At 39.2% G+C, this 27119-nt stretch overlaps 1 protein-coding gene across 6 annotated transcripts in view; it reads left to right on the top strand.

The window, feature by feature from the left end:
• NCOA2 (nuclear receptor coactivator 2) overlaps positions 1 to 27119 on the top strand; it is a 271000-nt gene that overhangs the window by 203975 nt on the left and 39906 nt on the right. For 5 of the 6 annotated variants that reach the window (XM_050940576.1, XM_050940572.1, XM_050940575.1 and 2 more), the window contains 8 exons: positions 109 to 286; positions 1862 to 2047; positions 3045 to 3146; positions 4858 to 4998; positions 8636 to 8783; positions 11016 to 12285; positions 22238 to 22448; positions 26129 to 26335. In XM_050940576.1, the coding sequence (XP_050796533.1) occupies positions 109 to 286; positions 1862 to 2047; positions 3045 to 3146; positions 4858 to 4998; positions 8636 to 8783; positions 11016 to 12285; positions 22238 to 22448; positions 26129 to 26335 (2443 nt within the window). The remainder of the gene's footprint in view (positions 1 to 108; positions 287 to 1861; positions 2048 to 3044; positions 3147 to 4857; positions 4999 to 8635; positions 8784 to 11015; positions 12286 to 22237; positions 22449 to 26128; positions 26336 to 27119) is intronic. The other variant, XM_050940578.1, reaches the window with a different exon arrangement.

Genomic DNA, 27119 nt, shown 5'->3' with positions numbered 1-27119 from the left:
GGGAGAGGGGAGGAGGAGGAGAGACATCTGTCCTCTAAAAGAGGTTATTGTTCCTGTGTATCTTTTGTTAATCAGATTATGGCTTTTCTCTTTATATTTTTCTTCTAGGCCCTAGATGGGTTCTTCTTTGTAGTGAACCTGGAAGGTAACATTGTGTTTGTTTCTGAGAATGTGACACAATACCTAAGGTACAACCAAGAAGAGCTGATGAACACAAGTGTATATAGCATCCTGCATGTAGGGGACCACAGTGAATTTGTCAGAAACCTGCTGCCAAAATCTTTAGGTATATTCATTTCCAACAAAAATTTGCTGTTGCTCATTTATATTTATCTTTGGTTTCTTAAGTCAGTGTTTTCATTGCTTCACTTAATAGCACTCAGTTACTTAAGTTAAAGTCCATGTCAGATGTACTGTGTTTATTCTCAGTATGGCCATAGGCTATGTAACATGATTGTGTCTCAAAACCAGTCTCCTTTTGTCTCAGCTTTTGTTCAAAGTTGCTCATAGGAACTGGCAGATGTATGATTGACATTGCTGCAAGTTCTTTAGAGTGAATCCTTACAAGCACAGATAACATTATCTGTGTGAGTTCTCCCCCACCTCCCACATGTAAACTGGTTATTCTAAGAAATGATTCATAACTACAAGGAGAGAGGACATTTTACAATAGAAGGACAGAAACTGCCTTGTGATTAGATGTTTTATTTCATTCTTATTTTTATTATCCCAAATGTTTATCCCATTTCTTTTTAAGAACAGTTTGTATTAGTTGCAGCTATTGCTATGTTCGTTTATACTTTATTTCTACTTATTTCTTATATTTTTCCTTTTTTAGTACTACCTTATTTGCATGTACCTTTGTTCACAATAGCTTGAACAGAATTATGGTATTTCTGTTCATCATAACATTGTTATGTCAGTGAGGTCATCATAACCTCTTTTTAAAGATAAATATTAAAGAATAGAAAATTATGAAGCATTTTTGAATGGCTAAGAAATGTAAGTCACTGCATTGTTCTTATCAGCCTTTCCTGTACCTTTTCCATTTATTTATTACTTTTTACAAAGAGCTGAGCAGGACTGTGCGTGGTATTCTAAATATGGCCTCTTTAGTACCTTACGGAGTGTTAGAATAATTTGCTCTGACTTTTGTTCAGTACCTATATATGCATCCTAGGATTTTGTTTTCTTTTTTACTTCTCTTAAGCACTCTGGAAACGGTTTTAGTTTTATCCACCACTGGACCCAGGTCATCCTCCTACGGTGCTCTACATCATAGCTGAGGATACTTATTTTAATTTGTCTCTAGCCTCCTTGCCTCATGTTTATGTACACTGCATGTTAATTCTTTATCTGCCAATGTTCCTACTCTGTCCAATACATTTTGAATGATATTGCCCTTCTCTTTTGTATTAACCAACGCACTCCCAGATTTGTATTGGCAAACACATTACTTTACTGCACACACTTTCTTCTAGGCTGTTGAGTTAACATAATCTGTCCAGTACTGATGGCTGTGTCAGACAGTTGATCAGGTGCTTCATCTCTTTTTTGGGTGCAGGTATTTAGAACTTTGTATTGCCTTTCTGTTTGTTCTCTTTTTAAGCTGCTTTACTAAGGAAAGACAACGTGGCTGAACAAACTAGGGACTGTGATCCATTTAAGTGACAAGGATGAAATTACTTTGCACCAGCTGGATAGGACTCTAATATCAAAATTGTGTTGTTTATTAAATGAGTGTTTCCCCCAGTTTACAAAGCACCATAATTAATTCTCTTTTTACATGTGTACTCTGGATGACTGGTAGGAATGACTACTTCTGAGACTAATCTTATTATATGAACTTTGCTTTGCTCAGTGAATGGGGGACCTTGGTCTGGTGAAGCCCCTAGGCGCAACAGCCATACTTTTAATTGTCGGATGCTGGTAAAACCTTTGACTGATGCTGAAGAAGGCCCTGATAACCAGGAAGCACATCAGAAATATGAAACTATGCAGTGTTTTGCTGTTTCTCAACCAAAGTCCATCAAGGAAGATGGTGAAGGTAAATGGTGTATATTTTTATTTTGCTTATTTTAATGATGTCTTGACCTTCTCCTTCCAGGCCTACCCCAAAAAATCATAGATCAGTAGCGATCTGCAGTGAAATCAAGACAGTGATTTCTCCATAGCAGGGAACAGAAGATTTGCAAGCTTTCCCTTTTCCTTTAAACTGTGTAACTTTCCTCTTAATTTGCATTACATAGGCTGGAATGCCCACAATTTGTTCAGACACACCAATATAAATTGGGTATAACGTCATGTGTTTCATACACTGGACTTACACCAGTTTAATTGTAAGAGGAATGTGGCCCTCTTTTTGATAGCAAAATTTTGTTAGGCAATTTTTGAATTATCAGAATGTGAAGACTTGTGATTCAGCATTTCCTTCAGTATTTACTCCATCAATTAAATTTTCTCAGAGGCATTTTGAGCTCTCTGAGTGGCTAATTGTGAAATTTCCTCCTCAAGAAGCACAAGTACTTTAGACATGTTTGAAGGAATGTGGTTTAGAAATTGCAAAGTTATATAAATGTTCAAGAATTGTGTTCTCTATACATGCAATATGTTATTTTCTGTTAAATATTTTCTAACCTGTGCAACTGCAGCTAAAAACATACACATGCAAATAAATGCAAAAGTTTATTGCATATGCTATCAGTTATGAACCAGAGGCTTTTCTCAAGAATAAGAAAATGTAAGAGAGGAATCTACCTGAATGCAATGTTATGGCTAATGTTGGGTAATATCCACAAAGGAATCCTCACAGAGATTTTCTTGCAGAAAACACTCCCAGTCTGTGACTTTCAGTGTAGGTGAGGACAACATAGACCATATCAATGCTTTCCATCCCTTGCTTTCATGAGTACTAAACTTATTAGGTTTAATCCAAAAATGTAATGAAAGACATATTTTTCTTTTATATTCTTTAAAAAACAAATCTTTCCCTGCATTGGTTTCTCTGCTTCAGAAAATACTAACGTAATATTGTTTCATTCAAGATTTGCAGTCTTGCTTGATTTGTGTGGCAAGAAGAATTCCAATGAAGGAAAGGCCAGTTCCTCCCTCATCAGAGAGCTTTTCTACTCGCCAAGATCTGCAAGGTATTGTGAAAACCTTTTTTGGGTGCAGGTATTTAGAAGATAAAATAAAAAAAGAGCAAGTTAAAAATCACTTAGAAAAGTTAGATGCCTGCAAGTCACCAGGGCCTGATGAAATGCATCCTAGAATACTCAAGGAGTTAATAGAGGAGGTATCTGAGCCTCTAGCTATTATCTTTGGAAAGTCATGGGAGACGGGAGAGATTCCGGAAGACTGGAAAAGGGCAAATACAGTGTCCATCTATAAAAAGGGAAATAAAAACAACCCAGGAAACTACAGACCAGTTAGTTTAACTTCTGTGCCAGGAAGATAATGGAGCAAGTAATTAAAGAAATCATCTGCAAACACTTGGAAGGTGGTAAGGTGATAGGGAATAGCCAGCATGGATTTGTAAAGAACAAATCGTGTCAAACCAATCTGATAGATTTCTTTGATAGAATAACGAGTCTTCTGAATAAGGGAGAAGCGGTGGATGTGGTATACCTAGACTTTAGTAAGGCATTTGATACGGTCTCGCATGATATCCTTATCGATAAACTAAGCAAATACAATTTAGATGGGGCTACTATAAGATGGGTGCGTAACTGGCTGGATAACCGTACTCAGAGAGTAGTTAAATAATGGTTCCCAATCCTGCTGGAAAGGTATAACAAGTGGGGTTCCGCAGGGGTCTGTTTTGGGACCGGCTCTGTTCAATATCTTCATCAACGACTTAGATGTTGGCATAGAAAGTACGCTTATTAAGTTTGCGGACGATACCAAACTGGGAGGGATTGCAACTGCTTTGGAGGACAGGGTCAAAATTCAAAATGATCTGGACAAATTGGAGAAATGGTCTGAGGTAAACCGGGTGAAGTTCAATAAAGATAAATGCAAAGTGCTCCACTTAGGAAGGAACAATCAGTTTCACACATACAGAATGGGAAGAGACTGTCTAGGAAGGAGTATGGCAGAAAGAGATCTAGGAGTCATAGTGGACCACAAGCTAAATATGAGTCAACAGTGTGATACTGTTGCAAAAAAAGCAAATGTGATTCTGGGATGCATTATCAGGTGTGTTGTAAACAAGACACAAGAAGTCATTCTTCCGCTCTACTCTGTGCTGGTTAGGCCTCAACTGGAGTATTGTGTCCAGTTCTGGGCACCGCATTTCAAGAAAGATGTGGAGAAACTGGAGAGGGTCCAGAGAAGAGCAGCAAGAATGATTAAAGGTCTTGAGAACATGACCTATGAAGGAAGGCTGAAAGAATTGGGTTTGTTTAGTTTGGAAAAGAGAAGACTGAGAGGGGACATGATAGCAGTTTTCAGGTATCTAAAAGAGTATCATGAGGAGGAGGGAGAACTTGTTCACCTTAGCCTCTAATGATAGAACAAGAGGCAATGGGCTTAAACTGCAGCAAGGGAGATTTAGGATGGACATTAGGAAAAAGTTCCTAACTGTCAGGGTGGTTGAACACTGGAATAAATTGCCTAGGGAGGCTGTGGAATCTCCATCTCTGGAGATATTTAAGAGTAGGTTAGATAAATGTCTATCGGGGATGGTCTAGACAGTATTTGGTCCTGCCATGAGGGCAGGAGACTGGACTAGATGACCTCTCGAGGTCCCTTCCAGTCCTAGAGTCTATGAATCTGTGAAAACAGAGTTTTGAGAGGTGGGGTTTTTTGGTTTGAGTTTTTTAAGAAAATCACTAACAACTATTTTATTTAACCCAGGCAAGATAACGTCACTAGACACTAGCACTATGCGAGCAGCCATGAAACCTGGCTGGGAGGATTTGGTGAGAAGGTGCATTCAAAGATTCCATGCACAGCATGAGGGAGAGATATCTTTTGCCAAGAGGCATCATCAGGAAGGTTAGGTTTATATTTCAGTGTTTTCTGTATTTAAATTGTGTGTTTGTTGCTTTGGGCATTGGTCATGCTCTCTTTACACCCACATGGGACGATTTAGGGATGTTGAAAGCCTCCCTCTTTCATCTCCAATGAACAATAAAGAAAACTTATTTCTGGGGAGATCTTGCACCACTTTTCTGTCTCAATCTTACCATTCTTGTTACTACCCTGACACATTAAAGAGGTGGTTTGTGATATGCTTGTAACTCATCAGCCATCTGTGCTTAAATGTTCAAATCGTTGCAGCTGCCTTAGAGAGAGAAATCGGGGTGAGGGTTCCCAAAAACTTTCATTACACATTATTTCACCATACTATCAGCGTACACATTACAGTGCACTGAGACAATTCAAGCCTCTAATTCTACTTCTCTACGAAAATGGGTATTCACTATCAAAATTCACTACAAGAAAACTTAGCTGTGACCTGTTGAAGCTGCAGCACTGATGGCTCGCATACGCTGTAGCATGTTGTACTACATTGAAGGCAGACCACCAACTGGGAGGTGTTCTAGAACACTGCCCTAGCAGTCAAGAACATAGATAAAAAGGGAGGTAGGGTGCAGGATAGTGTAGGGTAGTGGAAGGTCTCCCACGATGTTTCTTAGGGTGAAGTGATCTTATTTTTTTATTCAGACATCATTTACACTAGCTCTAACCATGAGCCAAATACTGATTACTTATGTTGAGTAGCTGATTGTGGAGCAAAGTACTCCCACACGTAAGGTCATCAGAATCTGGCTCCAAATTTGTTGCCTATACTTATATAACAGTCTGCATGGCCATGTACACAACAGGCATGTTGTTTCACAAACTGTGCATTTTAAAAAATATTCTAATCTATAGCACATTGGCTAGGCATACAGGAAATGTAGTCTTAGGCCCTAGGGTGACCAGACAGCAAATGTGAAAAATCGGGACAGGGAGTGGGGGGTAATAGGAGCCTATATAAGAAAAAGACCCCAAAATTGGGACTGTCCCTGTAAAATCAGGACATCTGGCCACCCTATTAGGCCCAGACTCTTTAGACTTCATCAGGTCACAGTTTTGCTGAAGTTTGGGGACCGAGCAAAAGAGGCTGTTCCTGGAGAACACTCAGTCCAGATCAGGGGTGAAAGTAACTTACAGGACTTACTGTTACTGCTGGAGTCCTGAGGGGGCGTGGCCTCATCTGGAAGAGGCGGGGCCTCTCACGATTTAAAGGCCCTGGGGCACCAGTTGTGGCTGGGAGCCCCAGGACCTTTAAATCAACCCAGGACTCCCAGCTGCAGAGGTGGCTGGGAGCCCCCCGGGGCTCAGGGGCAAATTAAAGGGCCCAGAGCTTCGGCCGCCATGGAGAACCTCGAGCTTTGCCGGGCTGGGGCCGTGATTTAAAGGGCCCAGAGCTCCTGCCGCTGCAGGGAGTCCTGAGCCCTTTAAATCCCGGCCGCAGCCGGCCGCCGGAGCTGCAGCCGGGATTTAAAGGGTTTTGGGCTGCCTGCAGCCGCCGGAGCTCTGAGCCCTTTAAATCCCGGCCCCAGCCCGGTCACCGGAGCCATGGTGGGGATTTAAAGGGCTCTGAGCTGCCCTCAGGTGTGGTCCGGCACGGCGTACTAGCTCTTGCTGGTACACCGTCCCGGCTTACTTTCACCTCTGGTCCAGATACAACTTTGGGTCATTGTCAGAAAACAGAAACTATGGATATAGAATCAAAAATGAAAGTCTTTCAAGCTGATTCTCAGTGACAAATGCAAAGTGTGGCTGGTTTGGTTGAAATGTGCTCTCTATTGGCTGAAGTGAGAAACAAGGCATTTCCGGAAGAGGACTACGGAAACATTCTTGTTTGCCTAAAGCATTAGTTCAAAAATGATTTAAGTAGCGATTTCACATCTATCCTGGTGGCATGAAGTGTTGGAATTCCTGATGTGATGTGTGCCTGTGCTGCTAAGGCTGAGAGCTCTGAACTTTGTGGTGTCCAAAGGTTAAATTTAAACAATGACATATCTTGCAGTGAAATTCTGCTTTGCACCTTTTCATAGTCCTTGTTGGTTTTTGTTTTTCTTTACATTTTTACTCTGCCAAAGCTCTTCTGGTTGTCTAACTTATGTTTCCTGTTTCCTCACTGCCAGAATAATACTTTCAAACCTTGCAGCACACTATATAAGAACAGTGTGGGGGCAGGGAAGGAAACCAATCATACCGGAATTACAAGTGTGAAGAATCTCTTCTAGCACTGTATAAGGGAGTAATAAAGACACACTTGGAAAACTGTGGTTGATGCTAATCATTTCTTTATGACAGGGAAAATTAAAAAGCACACAAAAAGAAAACAATTCAGGGACTGGAAGATACTATTAATAATAATAAAAATACACAGAAAGTGTGTGCGTGTGTGAGAGAGAGAGAGAGAGAGAGAGAGGAAATTAAAGAGACACTGTCAGGATTTAGTTCCAAAATCTAGTCTAGTTGTTGTTTAGCTAACTGTTTGATGGTACCTGATACAGAAACTTTTTTTTTTTCTTTTTAAGTTCTGGGGAAATAATCAATTAGAGGTAGGCATTTAAACATTCCCTGTTACATTTGCTAGTGAAGCATAACAGCTTTGAGATTGTGCATGAAAATCAGAAATTGAAACTGGTTGATCTGGTTTCACTATCTAAGGGCAAAAATGTAAGCGAGCAGCATAAATGCTTAAATTTTGCTTTTTTTAAAATATTTCAATTTTAATTAGAGATGGGTCACAAGTAGAGACCTAGAGCCACAAAGCTGAATTTGGTGACATTCGGATCTAGATCCAAACATAAGAGCCCCAACCTATCTCTATGTAATACATCAAACCAAAATCCTGAATCCAAACAACCCCAACATTGGGGAAGTGTGTCTTAGACTCATCTCTAATTTTAATAATCATTTAAATAACTTGTGTAAGAAGTTTCATTGTGTGTTTTTTGGAGTTTTTTAATATTTGCTTTTTTTTATGCAGATCAGTGTCCCTTTTAGAGATGCTTCTGCATTTTTTAAAGGGAACAGAGAGGATAGCCGTTACAGGCGATTTAAGCAAGGAACAAAAAAAGATGGACATATGATAACTAAAGGGCTGGATAGCAACAACATTTACATAAGATGTCTTCATGGGGAGTAGGTGATATGGATGGGGGAAAAATACTAAAAGGAGCAAAAGGAATTAGATAAATATTTAAAGAAAAGATATTGCATATCTGCTAACTCAAAGGAATTGGCTTCTGGGCCTCTCCTCCACTGAAATGCATTGTGTTCCCAAGTTCTAGTTTTGCTGCTTTTGTGGATTCTCTCTCTCAGGTATATTGCAGATTGGTTATTTCATCTGTCCTCTTGATGTGATCGCTCTATAGCACGTGCTTGTTCCTTTACTGTATATACTTTACACCATGCACCTCAGTGTTTAAATTCCTCAAAACATCTTTTTTTCTTTAATAGCCCTTACTTCTTGTGTAAAGTGAATCACGCAACTCCTGTTGCTCCATAAGGATGCACCCAAACAGCCATTACTGATGGATTTAGGTTTTGTATGTGTAATCTACTTGTATTATGGTTTCTCGTTAATTGTGGTTTCTCGTTAATTGTATTGTTTGCTTATTTTCAGTGCTGAGGCAGGGACTAGCATTCAGTTCTGTCTATCGATTTTCCTTGTCTGATGGCACTATAGTTGCTGCCCAAACGAAGAGCAAGCTTATCCGTTCTCAGACTACTAGTGAACCTCAGCTTGTAATATCCTTGCATATGCTTCACAGGTAATATTTGTTATTTTTAATAAGCCTTTTCCGTTCCTTCCGCTCTCTGGGCACAGACATAGTGAGAGTACAGAGTCGTATTGTATAGATTGTTTAGACTGATCGACATTTCAGCTGGTCTACCACTGGTACCGTTAAAGCAAAATAAAAGTTGTTGAGATCAGCTCTTAAAGTAGTAAGAGACTGTAGGCTGTGCTCATTGGGTAGGCAAATAGTATGCTGGATTTTCCCCTCTAGGACTCTTGTTAAATATCACAAAATCTATCTTGAGCTCATGCTTTTAATTTTAGTATTTTAGTTCTCTGTGCATTTTGCATGATAGAAACCAGAAACTTGGCTTGCCTTGCTTTGTCATGACACAACTACCTGTTAAAAATGTCAGAGGTAAATTCCTATGGTTCAGGGTGTGTCATGGGCCTTGGCATAGCTGTGTGCGAAAAACTGCACTGTGACTACTAGAGCATGCTTTGAGCACACAAAATATGTCACTTTGCAAGACTGACAGTCAGATCACCTCATCATGTTGGTGCTTGGAGTAATGATCAGGTGATGCACTCTGATGCAAAATACATTAACGTATGGCACCCCAATTCTAGAGCATTGCCTCCAAAAAGTGAGAGGCAAGTCAACAGTATTGAATTCAAGAGTAAATAATCACTGACCCTATCTCTTCAGAAATAAATTATGAATTACGTCATTAAAGGTACTTGTATATTGTGTCAGATTCAATATACAACTGTTACTCAGGGTTTTTCATCACTGCTATTTCACTGCATATCTACGTTACTGCTTGCTTAGGGAGAAGAATACAGCTATAAATCTAATTCAAACTGAAACATTTTATGGAAGTTACGGATTTGGGAGTTGCACTCACCTCACTGAAAGCTGCTATTTAACAACTTGAAACGTGTTTTGTTTGGATTAGTATTTCGTGAGTGTCTGCCACAATTGTAAATTAAGGAAGAATTGTCAGGTCAAAAACTATACATTTTGGTATAGCAAGATGGGCTTTAAATATCCTTTTAGTTTTTACTATTTATGTTGTTTACTTGCACTTAGCTAATAAAAATAGCTAAGGGTTGGTTTGTAGTCAGCTTCTCTTCCTGGTTCTCATGCACTAGTACTGCAAGGTTTGAATGTTTGGTTGAAGTTCTTATACTGGGCAAATACCACAAAGGAATGTTTAAATCCAAACAAAAATGCTTATACGTTAAACTAAAAAGTTCATGAACACACTTCCATTAATATTTGTTCTTGAAAGCTCAGGCGGTTTTCTTTTTTTTTTTCCCCTCTCAGAATCTAAATTTTTGATCTAAACTACCTGACAGTGTCCCTTAAAAGCTCTGAGAGCTTGAAAAAATGTCTGATTTAACAAGCTTAATTTTTACAACAGAAGAACAAAAACCTTGCATTCTCACAGAATATAATTAGTCTACGTTTTACTTAGATGTTCTTTAAAGAACTTTTCAAAGTTTCCTTTCTCTCTGTCTGCTGCTTTTTTCTACCCTCTTCTGTTATATGAGCTTCACCTTGCATATGAAAAATCTGTCCAGAATCAGAATGGTGGCACACTCATCTCATTCTGAACTTGTTTCCAGTGGTTTTCTTGGCTCCCATACTTGGAGCAGCTTAGATATTTCTGGCAGCTCAGTAATGTGACTTTTTAAACTCGCTTTTCACTGGGAGCCTAGCTGGCAAACACCACAGAAGCTCTAAGCCTATGGCATGGTTTGTTCACAGAAGTTCAAAATTCTGGTGAACAGCTGGCCACAGCTGTCCTATAAATATATATTTAAATAAATACAAACATAAATGTGTATTTATAGGACTTTTTTTAAGGAGGTGAAATTAAGAAGTTGAAATCTCCTTAAGTTATGGAAGGCAACTCATTCTGTATTGAGGGAAGAGAGAGATTCGGTATATAGAGAGATTGTAATTGTAACCTATCTACTTTTATCTACTGTTTGTAATTCAACTGAAGTGTAATTTTTTTCTCTCTTAAACCATAGATGTATTAATAAGCTACTGAGAAACATACTGTAGTTGTTCACTGAAAACTTTGCATGTGTAGCCATGCTGGTAATTGCAGATGGCTTTTGTCAAAAGCATTATCTTGATTTTTAACTGCAGGTCTGCTCTCATATTTTTAAGAGATTTTAAAATGTAATTGCAACTCGTAAGATCTCTTTCCTTTTAACTAATAGACTGTTGTTTTTTCCTTTCACGGTACAGAGAGCAAAATGTCTGTGGAATGAATCAGGATTTGACTGGACAAACAATGGGGAAGACATTGAACCCAATTAGCTCCAGCAGCCCTGCCCATCAGGCCATGTGCAGTGGGAACCCAGGTCAGGATATGACCATCAGTAGCAATATAAATTTTGCCATAAATGGCCCAAAGGAACAAACGGGCATGCCAGCAGGCAGGTTTAGTGGTTCAGGGGGAATGAACCATGTGTCAAGCATACAAGCATCCACTCCTCAGGGTAGTAACTATGCACTAAAAATGAATAGTCCCTCACAAAGCAGCCCTGGCATGAACCCAGGGCAGCCAAATTCTATGCTTTCCCCAAGGCATCGTATGAGTCCTGGAGTGGCAGGAAGTCCTAGAATTCCACCCAGTCAGTTTTCCCCTGCAGGAAGCTTGCATTCACCTGTGGGAGTTTGCAGCAGCACAGGAAATAGCCATAGTTACACCAACAGTTCCCTAAATGCACTTCAAGCCCTCAGTGAGGGTCATGGAGTTTCTCTAGGGTCATCGTTGGCTTCACCTGACCTAAAAATGGGTAATTTACAAAATTCCCCTGTTAATATGAATCCTCCCCAGCTGAGCAAAATGGGAAGCCTGGACTCTAAAGACTGTTTTGGACTTTATGGGGAGCAATCAGAAGGTACAACTGGACAAACAGAGAGCAGCTGCCATTCAGGAGAACAGAAAGACAGTAATGATAACAATGTGCCCCAAGTTATCAGTGGTGAGAGGCCTGATGGACAGAACAGACTGCATGATGGCAAAAGCCAGACAAAGCTCTTACAGCTGCTGACCACCAAATCTGATCAGATGGAGCCTTCATCCTTGTCAAATTCTATGGGAGATGCTAACAAGGACTCCACCGGAGGCTTATCTGGTTCTGGTTCAGCACATGGAACCTCGCTCAAGGAGAAGCATAAAATTTTGCACAGACTCTTGCAGGACAGCAGTTCTCCTGTAGACTTGGCCAAACTTACAGCAGAGGCCACAGGCAAAGAACTGAACCAGGAGTCCAATAGCACAGCTCTTGGTTCAGAGGTGACTGTTAAACAGGAACCAGTGAGTCCCAAGAAGAAAGAAAATGCACTACTTCGTTACTTGCTAGATAAAGATGATACTAAAGATATTGGTTTACCGGACATAACCCCAAAACTGGAGCGGTTGGACAGTAAAACAGACCCTTCCAGTAGCACAAAGTTAATAGCTATGAAGACAGAAAAGGAGGAGATAAACTTTGAGCCTAATGAACAGGTAGGAAGTCTCTTAGATAAATTTGATAATTCATTCTTACAAGAGTGATGTTTCTGTGTAAATCGGATGTTCTAATCTAGCATTTCTTCCCTCTCCTCCCTTTCCATAGCTCCATTGAGAGCGTGACTCTTGACAGTGTCGGTAGCTTAGTAGGTAAAGCATTTTTTTTCCCCTGAGTTCCAGTCTTGGCTCCAAATGGTGGTATTTACCCAAATGGGTTAATAGGCTGTGATCATCACTCTTCTAGGGAGAACAGACCAGTGGTGTGAATGCGGCTAGATAGCAAGCAGACTGAATTACAGCAGTGACCATTCAAAAGTCAACATATGGAAACATTTACCACATACTGATAGCTAAGGTGCTTTGATACCTAAAGTGCTCTGCAGGAATAATGACACTGCACTAAAAAGGTATCTCATCTATACTTAGAATAGGGGGAAGCTGTGGTACCTTGGATTAATTCTTAGCACATGCTTATTTATACTTCTCACATCTAGAATGAATGCTTTCCCAAAGATATGTTTGCAGGGCTGATTCAGACTTTGCCTTGTTGTTGCTTGTACTGAATGTGACCTGTAGATGAGACACAAAACAGAAGGACTTTCCTTGTTCAACCCCATTAGTTTTTAACTCTAAAAGCTCTAAAATTCAACCATCAGTTCCTTTCTTAGTTTTTCAGGGCAGTGATCATGTCTTCCTGTGTATGCACAGCACTAGCACAGAAATGGGCCCGATCTGGATCAGGGTTTCTGACTGCTACTCAGTCCAGATAAAAATACCCAGGAGAAAAGTAGATGGGTCTGTACAAGACAGAAGAATACACTTGATTGGCTTCTGTACGTGGTTCACTTCCCAGAAATATCCTGTACAGTGTCAGCAGTGGCAGTCAGAATCATTCTGTTTTCACTGCTCCGCGGAAATAATGACGCTGCTTAAAAAGTAAACCCCTTTAATATGTTTCATTTATTTATTTATTTATTTATAAGATGGGTTATCGCAATAACAGCTCTGGCACAGGGCATTTCCTGGAGAATTAATGACTAGCTGGGGTTAATGATCCATAACTTCAGCCTGTGCCATCAGCTCTCCCAGCTGGTCATTAATCCCTCGGCAGTGCTTTGTGCCTCAATCCTTACTCTGTAAATCATGATCAGTTAAGAAATTATGTAGACCTGCATGACTCTCTCAAAACTCTTTTTTTTTCCTTTATATTGTGCATATTTAATTTGATTCTTAGGTGTGGGTTTGCTTGCTTGTTTTTGTGGGGAATTCTATTCTACCATTTCCCCCCACCTGATTTTCGGGGGTTACACTGCATGTCCTAAGCCTAAACCACTGCACACCATCTGCTGTGTCAGCAGTTTCTAACCAATAGGCAGTTCTAGAGAAAAGGTAATAATCATGGAACACAGCAGCCAAACATGCTATTACAGCAGGGCACCATCCCATTGTTTGGAGCACATACAACTAAGCATTTTCTACGTCGCCTTTATTTCTTTTGCTTGGATAAGTCTTGACAGCTGCTACCATCCCTGAGGGGCGACTATAATTTTTCAATCCTTCGTACCCTTCAGGAGGGAAACTGAGCAAATTATACTAATTTCCTTAGTGATTAATCCTTGGGCCTGGATGTTAATGCAGTTCTCTATACAGCTAATATTCTGTAATGCCTTAAATATAGCTAGAATGGGAGCAATCGGATTCTAAATGAGAACTTAATACTTCATTAGGTTAGAAAAATCATGGATGTACAGAATGTTAAAACCAAGCTGACAACAATAAACCACTTCAAATGTACCGAACCAAATTCTGTTCTTAGTTATCCCAGTGGAAATCAGGAGTTATTCACTGAGGTCAATGGAATTATGTCAGATTTACACTGGAATGTAAGGAAGAACTCAGTTTGGCCTTCCAAGTTTCAACTAGCACAAGAATATACAATCTGGTAGTTGCTAGAAGAATTATTTGAATGTTTATGGCTGGTGCTCTTAAAAGAGGCAATAGGGTACTGTCCTGTTTCTCGGTTGCTATCCTTTTCACTAATTAAAATTTCAGTTTCATATTCAATAGTGAATGCATATATTTTGTGGAGAGGAAATTGCTTAAAGACTTGTGCTAAGTATCCATCCACTAAATTTAAATGTGTAAAATATACTAACTTTCAGTGAAGAAGTTTAAGTTTCAGTATTGCCAATCCCAAGTAATCAAAAAAATGTCAGGACCCAAAAACTCTTGAGACTTTTAAAAATAATAAATTTGGGGTTTTTTTTCCTTTTGATTTTTCAGCCTACAGTATTCTTGTTTTCAAGCTCTTCTCCACAGCAATAGGAGCTAGAAACTTCTTCTTTTTTAAAAAAAAATAATAGTGAAAGCGGAGATTCTCAGTCACATGACTACCAGAGCTGAGGCTGTAAGAAAAACACCAAATGTTGCAAGACTCATGAAAAAATCGTAAGAGTTGGCAATACTGAAGTTTAGTTGAGTGGCAAGTAAGGAGATGTCAAAAATACCCTAAATGGCAGCAGTTGTTTTGTAAGAACGCTGAATCTCTGAAGATATTTTTTTTTAAGATAATTTCAAAACCTTATTTAAGACTCTGAAACCTTGACCAGAATAACCAAGTGAAATCCAGCATTGAGTAGGAAAGGAAGTGGTGATGAGCATAGAACAATGTAGGCATTTATCTAACTGCAAGCCAGTACTCTATATAAATAACCACTTTACCCCAATTATAAAATCACTGAAAATATTTTAGCATCAAAAACTTTTCAGCGTTGGAAAACAGTTTCTCACAGGAAGTGCTCACTACCCAAATTTAGATCAAAGCTGGAACTATTTAATACAAGACTAGGACACAGACTCCTGTTCTAAATTCTTCCATCCTCCTGTGTCGTTTCCCTCCCCCTCTTCTTCCTCCTTTATATGTATTTATATGTATACCTCCTTTAGCTTGTGTTACCTACTGTGCAGGTTTATTTAAGACTTCTCCCTCCAAAGGGATGTTGTATTTTTAAATAATTATTCATTTCATTGTGCCATGTCACAGGAAGTTTTTAAGCAACCCCATAATAGAGTGGTTTCTGGGTAAGGGGGAGTCATTTTGGTCTGATGCAAAAAGAGCCGTTATGATTTCTCCTTTTATTTTTGGTGTAACACTTTCTGAACAGGAAATGCTTTGAAGTGTACCACCATACTAAAAATAGCATTCTTCTAGGTAGTGTGTTTAAACATATACGTCTACTGAACCCAGCAACTGACAGGAAATCTTTCTCAAATAGTGGAAAATATTTCCAGTGTCTATATACCATTTTTCCCGTGATGATGATTATTTTACCTATACACTATTAAGTGGCCTGCAATTCCAATTTAAGCAATTATGGGAGGTGAGTGAGAAAAGACGACTTGTTTTCTAAAACAAAAGATTTTCATAAGGCATCATTTATTGTTACTTAGTAGCATTAGGTGTTCAGACAGTTCTGTTGTTTCTGTTACTAGATATTTAAGACACAGGCAGGTCCAAATCTGGAGGAGTGTAGACAGAAAATATCCTGGCAGAGCTAGGAGCTGTAGATTATATCCATATAGGTGGCCTAAGGTGTAAACTATACAAATGTCAAAATATGAACACTTTTTTCCATGAAAATGAAAACAGAATGTAACTAGAAATGTTGTACTTTGGGTATATGAGCAATATTTCCATAATCTGTGATTAAAAAAAAGAAACAGTTTGATTAGCTATATTATTGGGACTGAAATAATTTATTCAAGAGATTTTGCTTATATCATAAATATGACTACATTTTTCAGCATCTATCTTGGTGTTTGTTTCATATTTACCTTATTGAATCCTTCAAATAATCTGAGGACAATGTTTAAAATGCTACAAAGGAGTTAAGATAGTTGCTAATTACATCTATATGTGTGTGACTAAAACTGCTCATTACAAATCTTTGAGTTCCTGAAAAACAAGGTGATTATACAATGCTTATTTGCTGTTGTAACTAAATATGCAAATATGCACAGATCTTCAAATATTGTTTTAAAACTTAATGTCCTTCAGTAACAATTGATTTTTTCAAGATGCACAAGGTGCTTTGCATTTATAAAATACCTTTCATGATATACGCTCAAAGTGCTCTGAAAAGAAGAAAATGAGGAACGCAGGAGTGAAGTGGCTTATCCAACGTCACACAGTAACTACTGGCATACATAGTAGGAAATAGAACCCAGGTGACCTTATTTGTAGTCCCCTATTTTAACCAGTGGACCACATTGTCTCTCCCTCACTGCACATACTAATCAGCCAGAATAACTTGTCTCTCTTTTTATATAGATATTGTACTTATGTAGTCTCCATCACTAGTATCAGGAAACCTCACAAACATTGACAAATTGATCATCACAAGGCACAGAAAGAGATTACACAGGCATTCTGTGGCAGGGCCAGGAAGTGAGCCCAAAGCTTACAAGTCCCAGTCCTCTTCCTTAACCAAAACCATCCTTTCTAGTGTCCACACTGGCGCTTTAACTCCTCTCCCTCCCGGTTCTTATCCCTGTGATGTGTTTATAGACAGCAATGGTATCTCCCCATAGGCCTCTTTTGGTTAGGCTAAACAAGCCAAGCTCTTCGAGTCTCCTCTCATAAGGTAGGTTTTCCATTCCTCGGATCATTCTAGTAGCCCTTCTCTGCACCTGTTCCAGTTTGAATTCATCTTTCTTAAATATGGGAGACCAGAATTGCACACGGTATTCCAGATGAGGTCTCACCAGTGCCTTGTATAATGATATTTCCCTGTCTCTACTGGAAATACCTCATCTGATACTCTCATTCAGATGATCTTAAATCTTCTCTAACTACAGAAAACTATGGCCACTTTACTTCTGAATGACAGCATCCACACAGAGGTTTAATGCACTTTAACTAATGCTATGAAGTTAATGTGCATGAGTTAATTTGTCTTAAGTTTCCTGAATGTCTGATGCAGACAAGCTCCAGAAGATGTAAAACACCTCTGGGCTTGTCAGCATTCTAAGACTAAAAGCTTTACATGTACAGTATTTACTGTATCTTTTTCTTTTATCCGTTACCTCATTTCCTACTTACAAAAGTCACTGCTTGATAAATTAAATATTTGGGTCCCTGACATTCTATCTCCTCCATCTTTTGATCCTCTGGGCCTGCCAAGAAGTAACAATGTAAAATTTAACAAATTGTCTCATGGCACCTTAAAGACTAACAGATGTATTGGCGCATAAGCTTTCGTGGGTGAATGCCCACTTCGCCAGACGCACGCATTCACCCACGAAAGCTTATGCGCCAATACATCTGTTAGTCTTTAAGGTGCCACAGGACTCTTTGTTGCTTTTTACAGATCCAGACTAACACAGCTACCCCTCTGATACTTGACACAATGTAAAATTTGTGGCAACACAATCCTTTACATAGGAACAGACTAGGGCATGGGCCTATAATGATGACAACTGCAGGACCAACCAGGAAGGGAAGCATGTATGCCGCCATTGAAGATATTTATGTTTCATTGAGGGTTTTCTCAGATCACAGGAAAAATAGCAACGCATTATTCCAGATTTATTCCAGAGGAGAATAAATACATATAAACTGGCCATCAACAAATGTAGGCTTGAAATTAGGTGAAGATTTCTAACTATCACAGAAGTGAAGTTCTGCAACAGCCTTCCCAGGGGAGCAGAGGGGGCAAAAAAAATTAACTGGCTTCAAGACTGAGCTTGGTAAGTTTATGGAGGGAATATGATATGTTGAAACTGCATACAATGGTATGCTAGCAGCAAATATCTAGTGACCAGTGATGTGACATTAGCTGGGGAGGGCTCTGAGTTACTATAGAGAATTCTTTCCCAGGTTTCTGGCTGGGGTGTCTTGCCCACATGCTCAGGGTCTAACTGATCAACATATTTGAGGTCAGAGAAGAATTTTCCCATGGGTCAGATTGACAGAGACCTTGTGGGGGGGTTTTACCTTCCTCTGCAGCATGGAGCATGGGTCACTTGCAGGTGTAAATTGTGGATTCTCTGTAATTTGAAGTCTTTAAATCATGATTTGAGGACTTCAGGAGCTCAGGCAGAGGTCAGGGGTCTATTACAGGAGTGGGTGGGTGAGGTTCTGTGGCTTACAATGTGCAGCAGGTCAAACAGATAATCACGATGGTCCCTTTTGGCTTTAAAGTCTATGAGTCTGAGGTTAAAATATGTTATAACTTATGCCTATAACATCACAGCTTTAGTTAATTCATCTTAACTTTCCTGAGTGTCCTCATATTGACAAGCCCCAGGGACCACCACGTTCCTGGCTTGCAGGGAAAGATGCTAGGGAATGCTGTGTAGGAAAGAAAGGGACTAGAGTTAGGACTCCGGGGCAGGGTCAATCCCACCCCAGCCCAGTTTATCATCTTACTCCGCTCTGCTTACTCCGCTGCTCGACCCTTGTTTCCCTATGACTGGGGTGGGGATTTCCTGGTAGAGATCAGAAGCAGCTCTGTTCTAAAGTATAAGGCAGCTAAAGAAGTCTGGCTGTTGAGGATCAGGCAGGCTCCTGCATGGGCTGGAGGCAGGATCGAAACATTGTATTCCAGAGTTTAGAGAGTGAAGAAATGCAGAAGGGAGGTGGTGCTGCTGGCAGAAGAAAGGGGGAGAGAGAGAGAACAGAGAGAGCCAAGTTTTCTTAGCTCCACAACCTTCATTTTATGAGCGTATGCATCCTTAGATTTAAGTTTGTTACAATAATGAATGGGAACACCCCTAAATCATCCCCCACAAACATTCTCCCTCCTTCCCAACCTCACTCCCCAGTCATTTGTCTTCTCTGTGTCTTTTAACTTATAACCTGTTTGGGACAGAGACTTTTTATTTTTGTATGTTGTACTGCAATGAGCATGTTGTCTATGCTAAACAAATAATAAACAGTCAGCTTTATGGTTTTAAGGAACAATATATTTTAAAGTTCCTCCCAGCATGAAAATCCCAATTTTTTAAAAAGGTTCCTACTGGCGGCTTTCACATGATAGTGGGGGAAATAGGATATTGTCCTCATGAATGATGAGAAGAAATGCAACCTGGCCTTGTTGCCCTCGGCAGACAAGAGGGGAACCACAAAAAGGTTGACTATGAAATATTTAGGGCCTGATCCAAATTCCATTAAGATAAATGGAAGGACTTAGCAGGGGTTAAATTTGATACAGTAGTACTTATAGACCAATATATTTTGAAACTGTTTAAATGCTTAAGATGAAATAGCATCTATTTTTACAAAAGAAACATTAGTATTAGTGGAGTGGACGAAAACAAAGTTAATTTCAGCTTTGGAACACTGTTCATCCATACAGTACAGTCTGGAAAAGTGCTTTGTAAAATACTTGTGACCATTTTTAAGCATGACTGGGTTAGTACTTTGTGGGGTTTAGTGTCCTTGCTTTGTTGTAAAGATAGGTTTTGTGTACATGGTTTGACTCTCTTGTGATCATCAGAGCTGTATCAGGAACAGCACTTTTGAAATTGTTGTTACATAGGGAGTTTAAGGTGTGCCTTGTACCCTACCTGAAGGTCAAACTAGGCCATGAAGTAAGTTGAGTACAGAATTAAAATCAGTGGAGAAATCCTATGAAAAGCAGCCAATTAAAGATTTTTTGCACCAATTTCTTCACATGTGGTGCCATTTGAGGGTGGATATCAAAGGGTTTTTTATGCATGTGAGGGGAGAATTTGGCCCTAACAGTAGTGTCTTGTTTTTCTCTTTGAAACTGACCTGGTAATTCTGAAAATTTTTCTCAGTTAAAAGTGAAAATAAAGCAGCAACACTGATTACAAGAAAAAGGGATTGTTAGCTAGTTATAAGACATCTGTTATCGTTGGCCTTTCTTTAGCAGATTTTTCATTGCCACTTCCTCAGGGGAGATGAAAATATCTTCTAGAGAAGAGTGGCATTTTGTGGCTAAATTGGATCCAATGTTTTCTTCCCTAGCTTTTGTTATGCCTGTTATATAACTGAGAATTATAGTAGCCAAAGTGTTAAAAGAACAAAAATACAACTTGCACATGCAAGACTTTCCCCCCTACTTTACAAATTTTATTTAATGAAGGCCATATGTCTTAATTCTCCAAAATAATACTGTATCATCCTTCTGATATTTATGATGCCCATCATTGGTCCCTTCATGACTCTTTCAACCTTCTCCTCTCTGCCCCTAAATTCATATAAAATGCAGCTTCTAAAACCAACTTCCTTGTCTGCCCCATATTTGTATCTCTTCATCAACTTCCTCCATAACAAGTTCAAGGCTCTTCAGAGCTGTGCGTTCCTTACTAATGCTCCATCTCTTATCACATTGCTACCCACCCACTCAGCCAGGCCAATTGTGCCAGCCTCGACCACGCTCCTGTCTATATCTCCCAAATTTGACCCCCCCGCCCCTTCTTTCACACCACACCTTTTGTGTGGCTCATGCTCCCTGAACTGATCTAAAAGACTGTGGCTGGGAATTGGAGGAGGAGAGGGTAGTAATTTGTGGTTCACCTACAAGAAATCTAGCAATAAGTGTATAGGCTTACAATTTAGAGGAATAGTAAAGGAGGAAATATTACATTAAGAATTGTATATAAAAGGTGAGTGTGTGTCTGTTTTTGTATTCCCCACCCTTCATATATTTTTTGTGACTGCATCTGTATTCTGTGTTTGTACAATGCCTAAGAAAGGTCCGGATCCTGATAGAAGCCTTGTATATATGCTGTGATACAAAATATATCCAAAGATTTTAAAGTCTTCCGTGGTGAAAATGCTAGAATAGGAGGTCGTAATATTTAACAATTTTCAAAGTTTGTGTGTGAAGAATTTTAACTACGTATGTTCAAGGATGGAAGAGAAGGATTTAAGCAATGTTAAAATCTATGAAATGGACACCTCCAAGAAAAACGCACTGTTCAAATTTTGTGGGTTTTTTTTTATTTTAATTTTCTGGAGGTTTTTTGAGTAAACTGAACTTAGTTGTAGATGTCTAATTAGAGGTCTGTTCTTTTCTTGCTTGCAGATAGGTAATTCCCACTGATGTTCTTGGGAGTTGTATTCATAACTAGAGCAAGATAGACTCCTAAATCTAGTAACTAATTCGCAGCTGTTTAATATACAGCACTTCATTTTATTGCCAATTTCTTTAGAATTTAATTTCTACATAGATTTAATGTTTAGCTCATGCACAGTATGCTGTTTTTAAGCTTAACAAGGAAAATATGAATGTTGAGGGTTTGTTAGTCAAATATAAAGTAATTTTTCTATAGTGTGTCTTAGTTGTAAAAAGAGTAGCAATATGATTGTGAGGACTTTATTATTTGTTATATCTACACAAATCGGCATCCTTGCCACCACTGTGAACCCTCTCTCTCTCTCTCTCTCTCTCTGTGCCAAATTATCATTGCCTTGGTGCTGGGGGAACAGTACACAGTTCACCTGTGCATGAGGCCCTCTGATCCTCAGCTGAGAGACAAGTTCCAGTACTCTTGGCAGGGCCGTCCCTAGGGGGTGCAGGTGGAAGTGATGAATCAGTCAATTCTGGGACCGACTGCACCGGCCAATCACACTGGCCCTCAGGGCCCCCCAAAACTTAGGGCCCGGAGCGGTCACCCCAATTTGCTGTACCCAAGGGGACAGCTCTTACTCTTGTCACAGTTAAGTAACCTAAACAGGGATGGTTGGGCTGACTGGCTATGTGTGGCAAACACTGGAGGGAGTGCACCCTACCCCTTTTCTACAGGTATAGTGAGTCCCCCCACTTGCTTCACCAGGCTCCTTTGAGACAATACCTAATGCCTCTCAGGCAGTACAGGTATTCACTCTTCTCTCAGTGTTCCACTGGCTCTAAGAGCTATGATTGGACCCTTTCTACTGTTCATATGGAGAACAAACTGTGCTATATTTTCATTGCAGCCGGGCAGTGAGTTGGATAATTTGGAGGAGATTCTGGATGATCTACAGAATAGTCAGTTACCACAGCTTTTCCCAGATACCCGGCCCGGTGCTGCAGCTGGATCAGTTGACAAGCAAGCCATCATCAATGACCTCATGCAGCTCACAGGTGAAAACAGCCCTGGCACATCTGTTGGAACCCAGAAACCAGCAATGAGGATTTCACAGAGCAGTGAGTTTGTGTTATAACTGGTCATGCAAGTGTATGAAATTGTCAGATGAAAATATAGGTTTTGCAATGATGCCCCAGGGGCTGCTAGGCTGTGAAGTATTGAGTTGAGCTATTTCAGAACTGCTTTGACACAACAGCACCATCTGCTGTCCTGATCAGTTGGAACCAAAATATTGCACTGTGCTGAAAGTCGGTGTCCTTTTGAAGGGTTAAAGGGACTCTCAATTTAAAATAAAATTCACACGTCTGAAAATATTTTACCTGCTATTGTTATAAATAACGATAATAATATATTATTGTTTTTCCAGCCTGTTAACTTTGTACATTTGACAGCATTTTCTGTATAGTTGTTTTTACTGTTTCTCACAATAAAAGGGGGAGGAGGGGCGGTTATTAGGATAAATAGGAAAATGTGCTTCTAAAATTACAAAACTGGCAGGAGGACTTATGGCCAGGTGTAATACCTACACTGAATTTGAACCAATTGTTTTTAATTGACTCAATTTCAAGTTGACAATGTCCCTATAAGTGAAATTACATGTTGTAAGTGAAATATTTAGCTGTTTGTGAAAAATAATTACTGCAAGTAAGGTCAGAGTGTTATCAAAAATGAAGGTTGAGGTAAACCTGGTTTTTTTATTTAGTTTGGTTTTGGTTTGGTTTTTTAAATCCTGCTTAAATATTTACCCTTATAGACTGGTTATGCTCTAAATACCTCCTAAATATAGTTTTTAGACATATTATTAAAATACTCATTTATTTAGTAAACTGGAACTATTCTGTGGATTTTTGTAAACTTTCTAAACACGTATTTATTTAAGACTAGTGGCATGTCCCATCAGGTAAATTCACATTTTTAACCCATCAAATCTTTCTTAACATTATTTTTAAAAGCTAGGTATACACTTAACAGTACTGACCATTATATTTAAATGTAATATATTACGTGACAAAAGCCAAAGAAGTCAATTTTCAAATTTATTTCTTAGTTTACAGTTGTTTTTCATGAGCTAAGACTAACATTTTTTTTGTACTTGTGAATGCTCTGCCTTGGGTCAATTTGTGTCATGGTGTAGATGTGGTTTAAACAGTGTATATGTTTAATATACTCACTTTGGTAAGTGGAGGAAGACTATCTTAGGCAGTCCATATTTCAAAGAGAAGTCTTTGTGCTTCCTGAGTATTAATAGCGTCCTGTGTGAGACCTGGTCTGACAGTCCCCTCCCATGTGGTACAGACACCTGGTGGCTTTCCTGAGTTAACTGTCTGCATTGTCTGACATTACTTCCTCTTACCTGACCTCTTTTTAAAGGGAGGTGCATTTCCAAAAGGTTCTCCTAGCCAAGATTTAAATTTTCAGAGGTTAAGGTATCTCAGGATGAGGACCCAAAATCAAAGACCTCTTATCTTTTGTCCTTTCACTAGGAGATTAGCCCTTCAATGTCTGCTTTTGACATCACACTTCGTTCAGCTCTTATTTAGGCCAAATCATGTATTTGACATGACTTGCTCAAACTCTATGCAGTACCAAAGTTGTTTAATTCACAGGACCATTAGATGTTATTATTATTTGATTCTACTTTGTAATGTAAATAAAATTGTATTTTAAGTGTTTCTTTGTATTAAATTGCAGAAAGGAACCTTGGAAACACAGTCACACCTGCACCTTTTAAGTCTGTTACCAGAGCTCCTAATAGCACAACAGCAAAGCAGTTGTGAGCCAAGAAGTCATACTGAGTTTTAGAATCATAGAATACCAGGGTTGGAAGGGAACTCAGGAGGTCATCTAGTCCAACCCCCTACTCAAAGCAGGACCAATGCCCAAACAGATTTTTACCCCAGTTCCCTAAATGCCCCCCTCAAAGATTGAACTCACAACCCTGGGTTTAGCAGGCCAATGCTCAAACCACTGAGCTATCCCTCCCCACATCATTCATATATATTCATTCCCTGAGCAAATTAAGCTATGCCAGCAAAAGGCCTCTCCCTCACCTCCACCCCCATTATAACTTCATCTACACTAGTGTTTCCTTTCTATTATCATTGGCTAATTAGAAGTTTGTATTCATAACAACTCTCTCCGTGTCTGCATTATTTCAAGCCTTTGCTGGCTCAGAGTGCACGTGTGCTAGGATTGCTACTGAAGTCAGGTTTTGGCTCAGTTCTGAGCTGGACTTTGTGGTATGCACCCATCTTAAATCAGTAGGGCCAGTTGGTCTCTCTGGTAATCAGACTTGGTTGGTTTGTTTGTACTGATGTTAAATATGGTGTTTCAGGATCTGATGGTCAGGACTGAGGTCCTGTTGGCAAAATTTAGACTCACCTTAGGTTTATACAGAAGAGTTTACTGCAAAGAATTTGAAATATCAGAAGAAAATAATTCACACAGGTGCTTCCTGTCATATGACACAATAAAGAGGAAAGACAAGTTAGACACCTTTTGTAGTAAGATGTTTTAGATTTTTTAAACTAGCTTCATAATACTTCATCTGAATTCTCAGATTTAAAAGTGTCTGTACTATAGTCTGGAGTAAATAAGTTCTCTAGCTTTCTTATAGCGTGGGTCCATCAAAATAAAGAAGTTGTTTTGTGGATGACTTCTTGCCATTCATAGTCAGTGACTATCCCTGGGGCAGTTGCTGAAAATGTTTATATGGAAAAATAATTGTAGGGAAATATTTAATGTATTTTAGCATTATGTGTGGTAACAAGAAAGGAGGAGCCAGTACCAGTGATAGCAAGAGGGTCTACAGAGCACGGCTGGGAACAACGTGAGTAGATTCTAGGAAGTAGTTGCTGTCCTTTTAAAAATCTCTCAAAGAATGACCATCCCTGAGTTGTTTTCTTTTGAAGAGTTGACATTCACCTTTCTAATGAAATCTATATGCATTTTTCTCTGTTGAGGCTGATTTTTAAAGCAAAAATTATTTTAAAATTAGCCTCAGCAGAGGAATAGATTCACAGAAAAGGTGAGGGTAATGGGCAAGTAAGTTTCTTTAAGAAATAAGATGTGTTGGAATCTCTTGAAATTCAGATGTACTTGTTAAGTAGTTAGAAGTGAACTTAAGGAAGACTATTTTCCTGGTAGTTTTGTTGTAACTGGTGGTATAATACTAAGACTTCAGCCTGAAATAATTGTAACTGAACCTTGAAAGTACAGGTGTTCACTCTTGGCAAAAAAATTAAAATTCTATATAAGGAGGGATAGTAACAGTATCAGCAAATGACCACATACAGCTAGAGGCCTTCTTCATGGATTTTGGTGCCTTAAGGGATACAGTTTATATGGAGAAAGTTGTGAAGCTTATCAAACTCTGAATTTCATAAGTTTTGCCTCAGGCTGACATCTGCACTTCTGTTTTCAGCCACAGTCCTTTTAGGGATATGGTTGTTTGGCAGTGAAGCACACGTCATGTGTTAGTACACCTATGCTGTAGTTGTACTTCAGTAAATTATTTTAACTTTACATCATTTACTATTTAAAATACAAATCACTACCTGTCCTTCCTCGCATTTTTTGTAATGCTGTCTGGATGGAGTATATCCAATACAGCTACGGAGTGATATGCTCATGCAACACTGTATATCTCAACCCCTCTGTTTGAAGAGTGTATTTTTATAAGTTAAGTTTCTCTTCTTCTAACTTTGTTTTTTTCACTTTTCCTCTCTCTCTGGTCTAGCTTTTAATAACCCACGGGCAGGACAACTGGGCAGGTTATTACCAAACCAGAATTTACCACTCGACATCACATTACAAAACCCATCAGGTTCAGGACCTTTCCCACCGATAAGAAACAGTAGTCCATATTCAGTGATACCTCAGCCAGGAATGATGGGCAGTCAAGGGATGATAGGAAATCAAGGAACTTTAGGGAACAATAGCGCAGGTAAGAATTCAAATACTGTTTCCTATTTTTGTTAACTTATTTAATTAATTGGACGTATTTATGTGTAACATAATCAAGGTAGGGATAATTACAGATGCATCCTGTATGTATCTAAAGTCCTAATCGAGCACAACCTGAATGGAAAACCTCAAATGTCTGCAAAAATGTCCACATAGTGGACAGTTACGATGAAACAGCAAACCATAGTGGCACATCAGTTTTGCCCTGGACTACTTCAGAATGTTTGTTGGTTAAGTGGTGCACAAGAATACGTGCTTTTTCACTTACCATGTGAAAGGCGTGGGTGGAGATACTTAAAGGCTCATTGGATTACTAATGGAATAGGGACTCTTTCGCATCAGCTTTCCAGGTTCAGAGGTCACCAAAATTGGTAGAAACCAAATGAAGAAGCCAATTGGCTTTTCAATGGTTTATGTGAAGTGAATTGGTGATCTCTGTCCCTTTGTTAATAGTTTGGTCTATCTACTGCAAAAGGGCATCCTTTTTGGTCAAGAATTAAATGACCACAGAGAATGAGCTGTCCTCTCCATCACACAAATATCACCTCCAAAACAGAATTTCAAGCATGTTGATGATATTGCTGCCCATACTAAGTATGTTCCATGATTAAAAACAGAACTTCTGTCTCTGATACTCTCAGTTTGTCTACTTTCCTGGCCATTAAGATTCACTTTAAGTAAAAGAAACTGGGTTTATGACTTTTAATTTTTAAATCAGGTAACCTGGTCTTGTTTGAAGCATTAGATATCTGTAATTGAATTTA

The sequence above is a fragment of the Gopherus flavomarginatus genome, chromosome 2, assembly GCF_025201925.1.
Source record: "Gopherus flavomarginatus isolate rGopFla2 chromosome 2, rGopFla2.mat.asm, whole genome shotgun sequence".
Taxonomy (NCBI): domain Eukaryota; kingdom Metazoa; phylum Chordata; order Testudines; family Testudinidae; genus Gopherus; species Gopherus flavomarginatus.
This window is presented reverse-complemented; position numbering and strand designations above follow the sequence as displayed.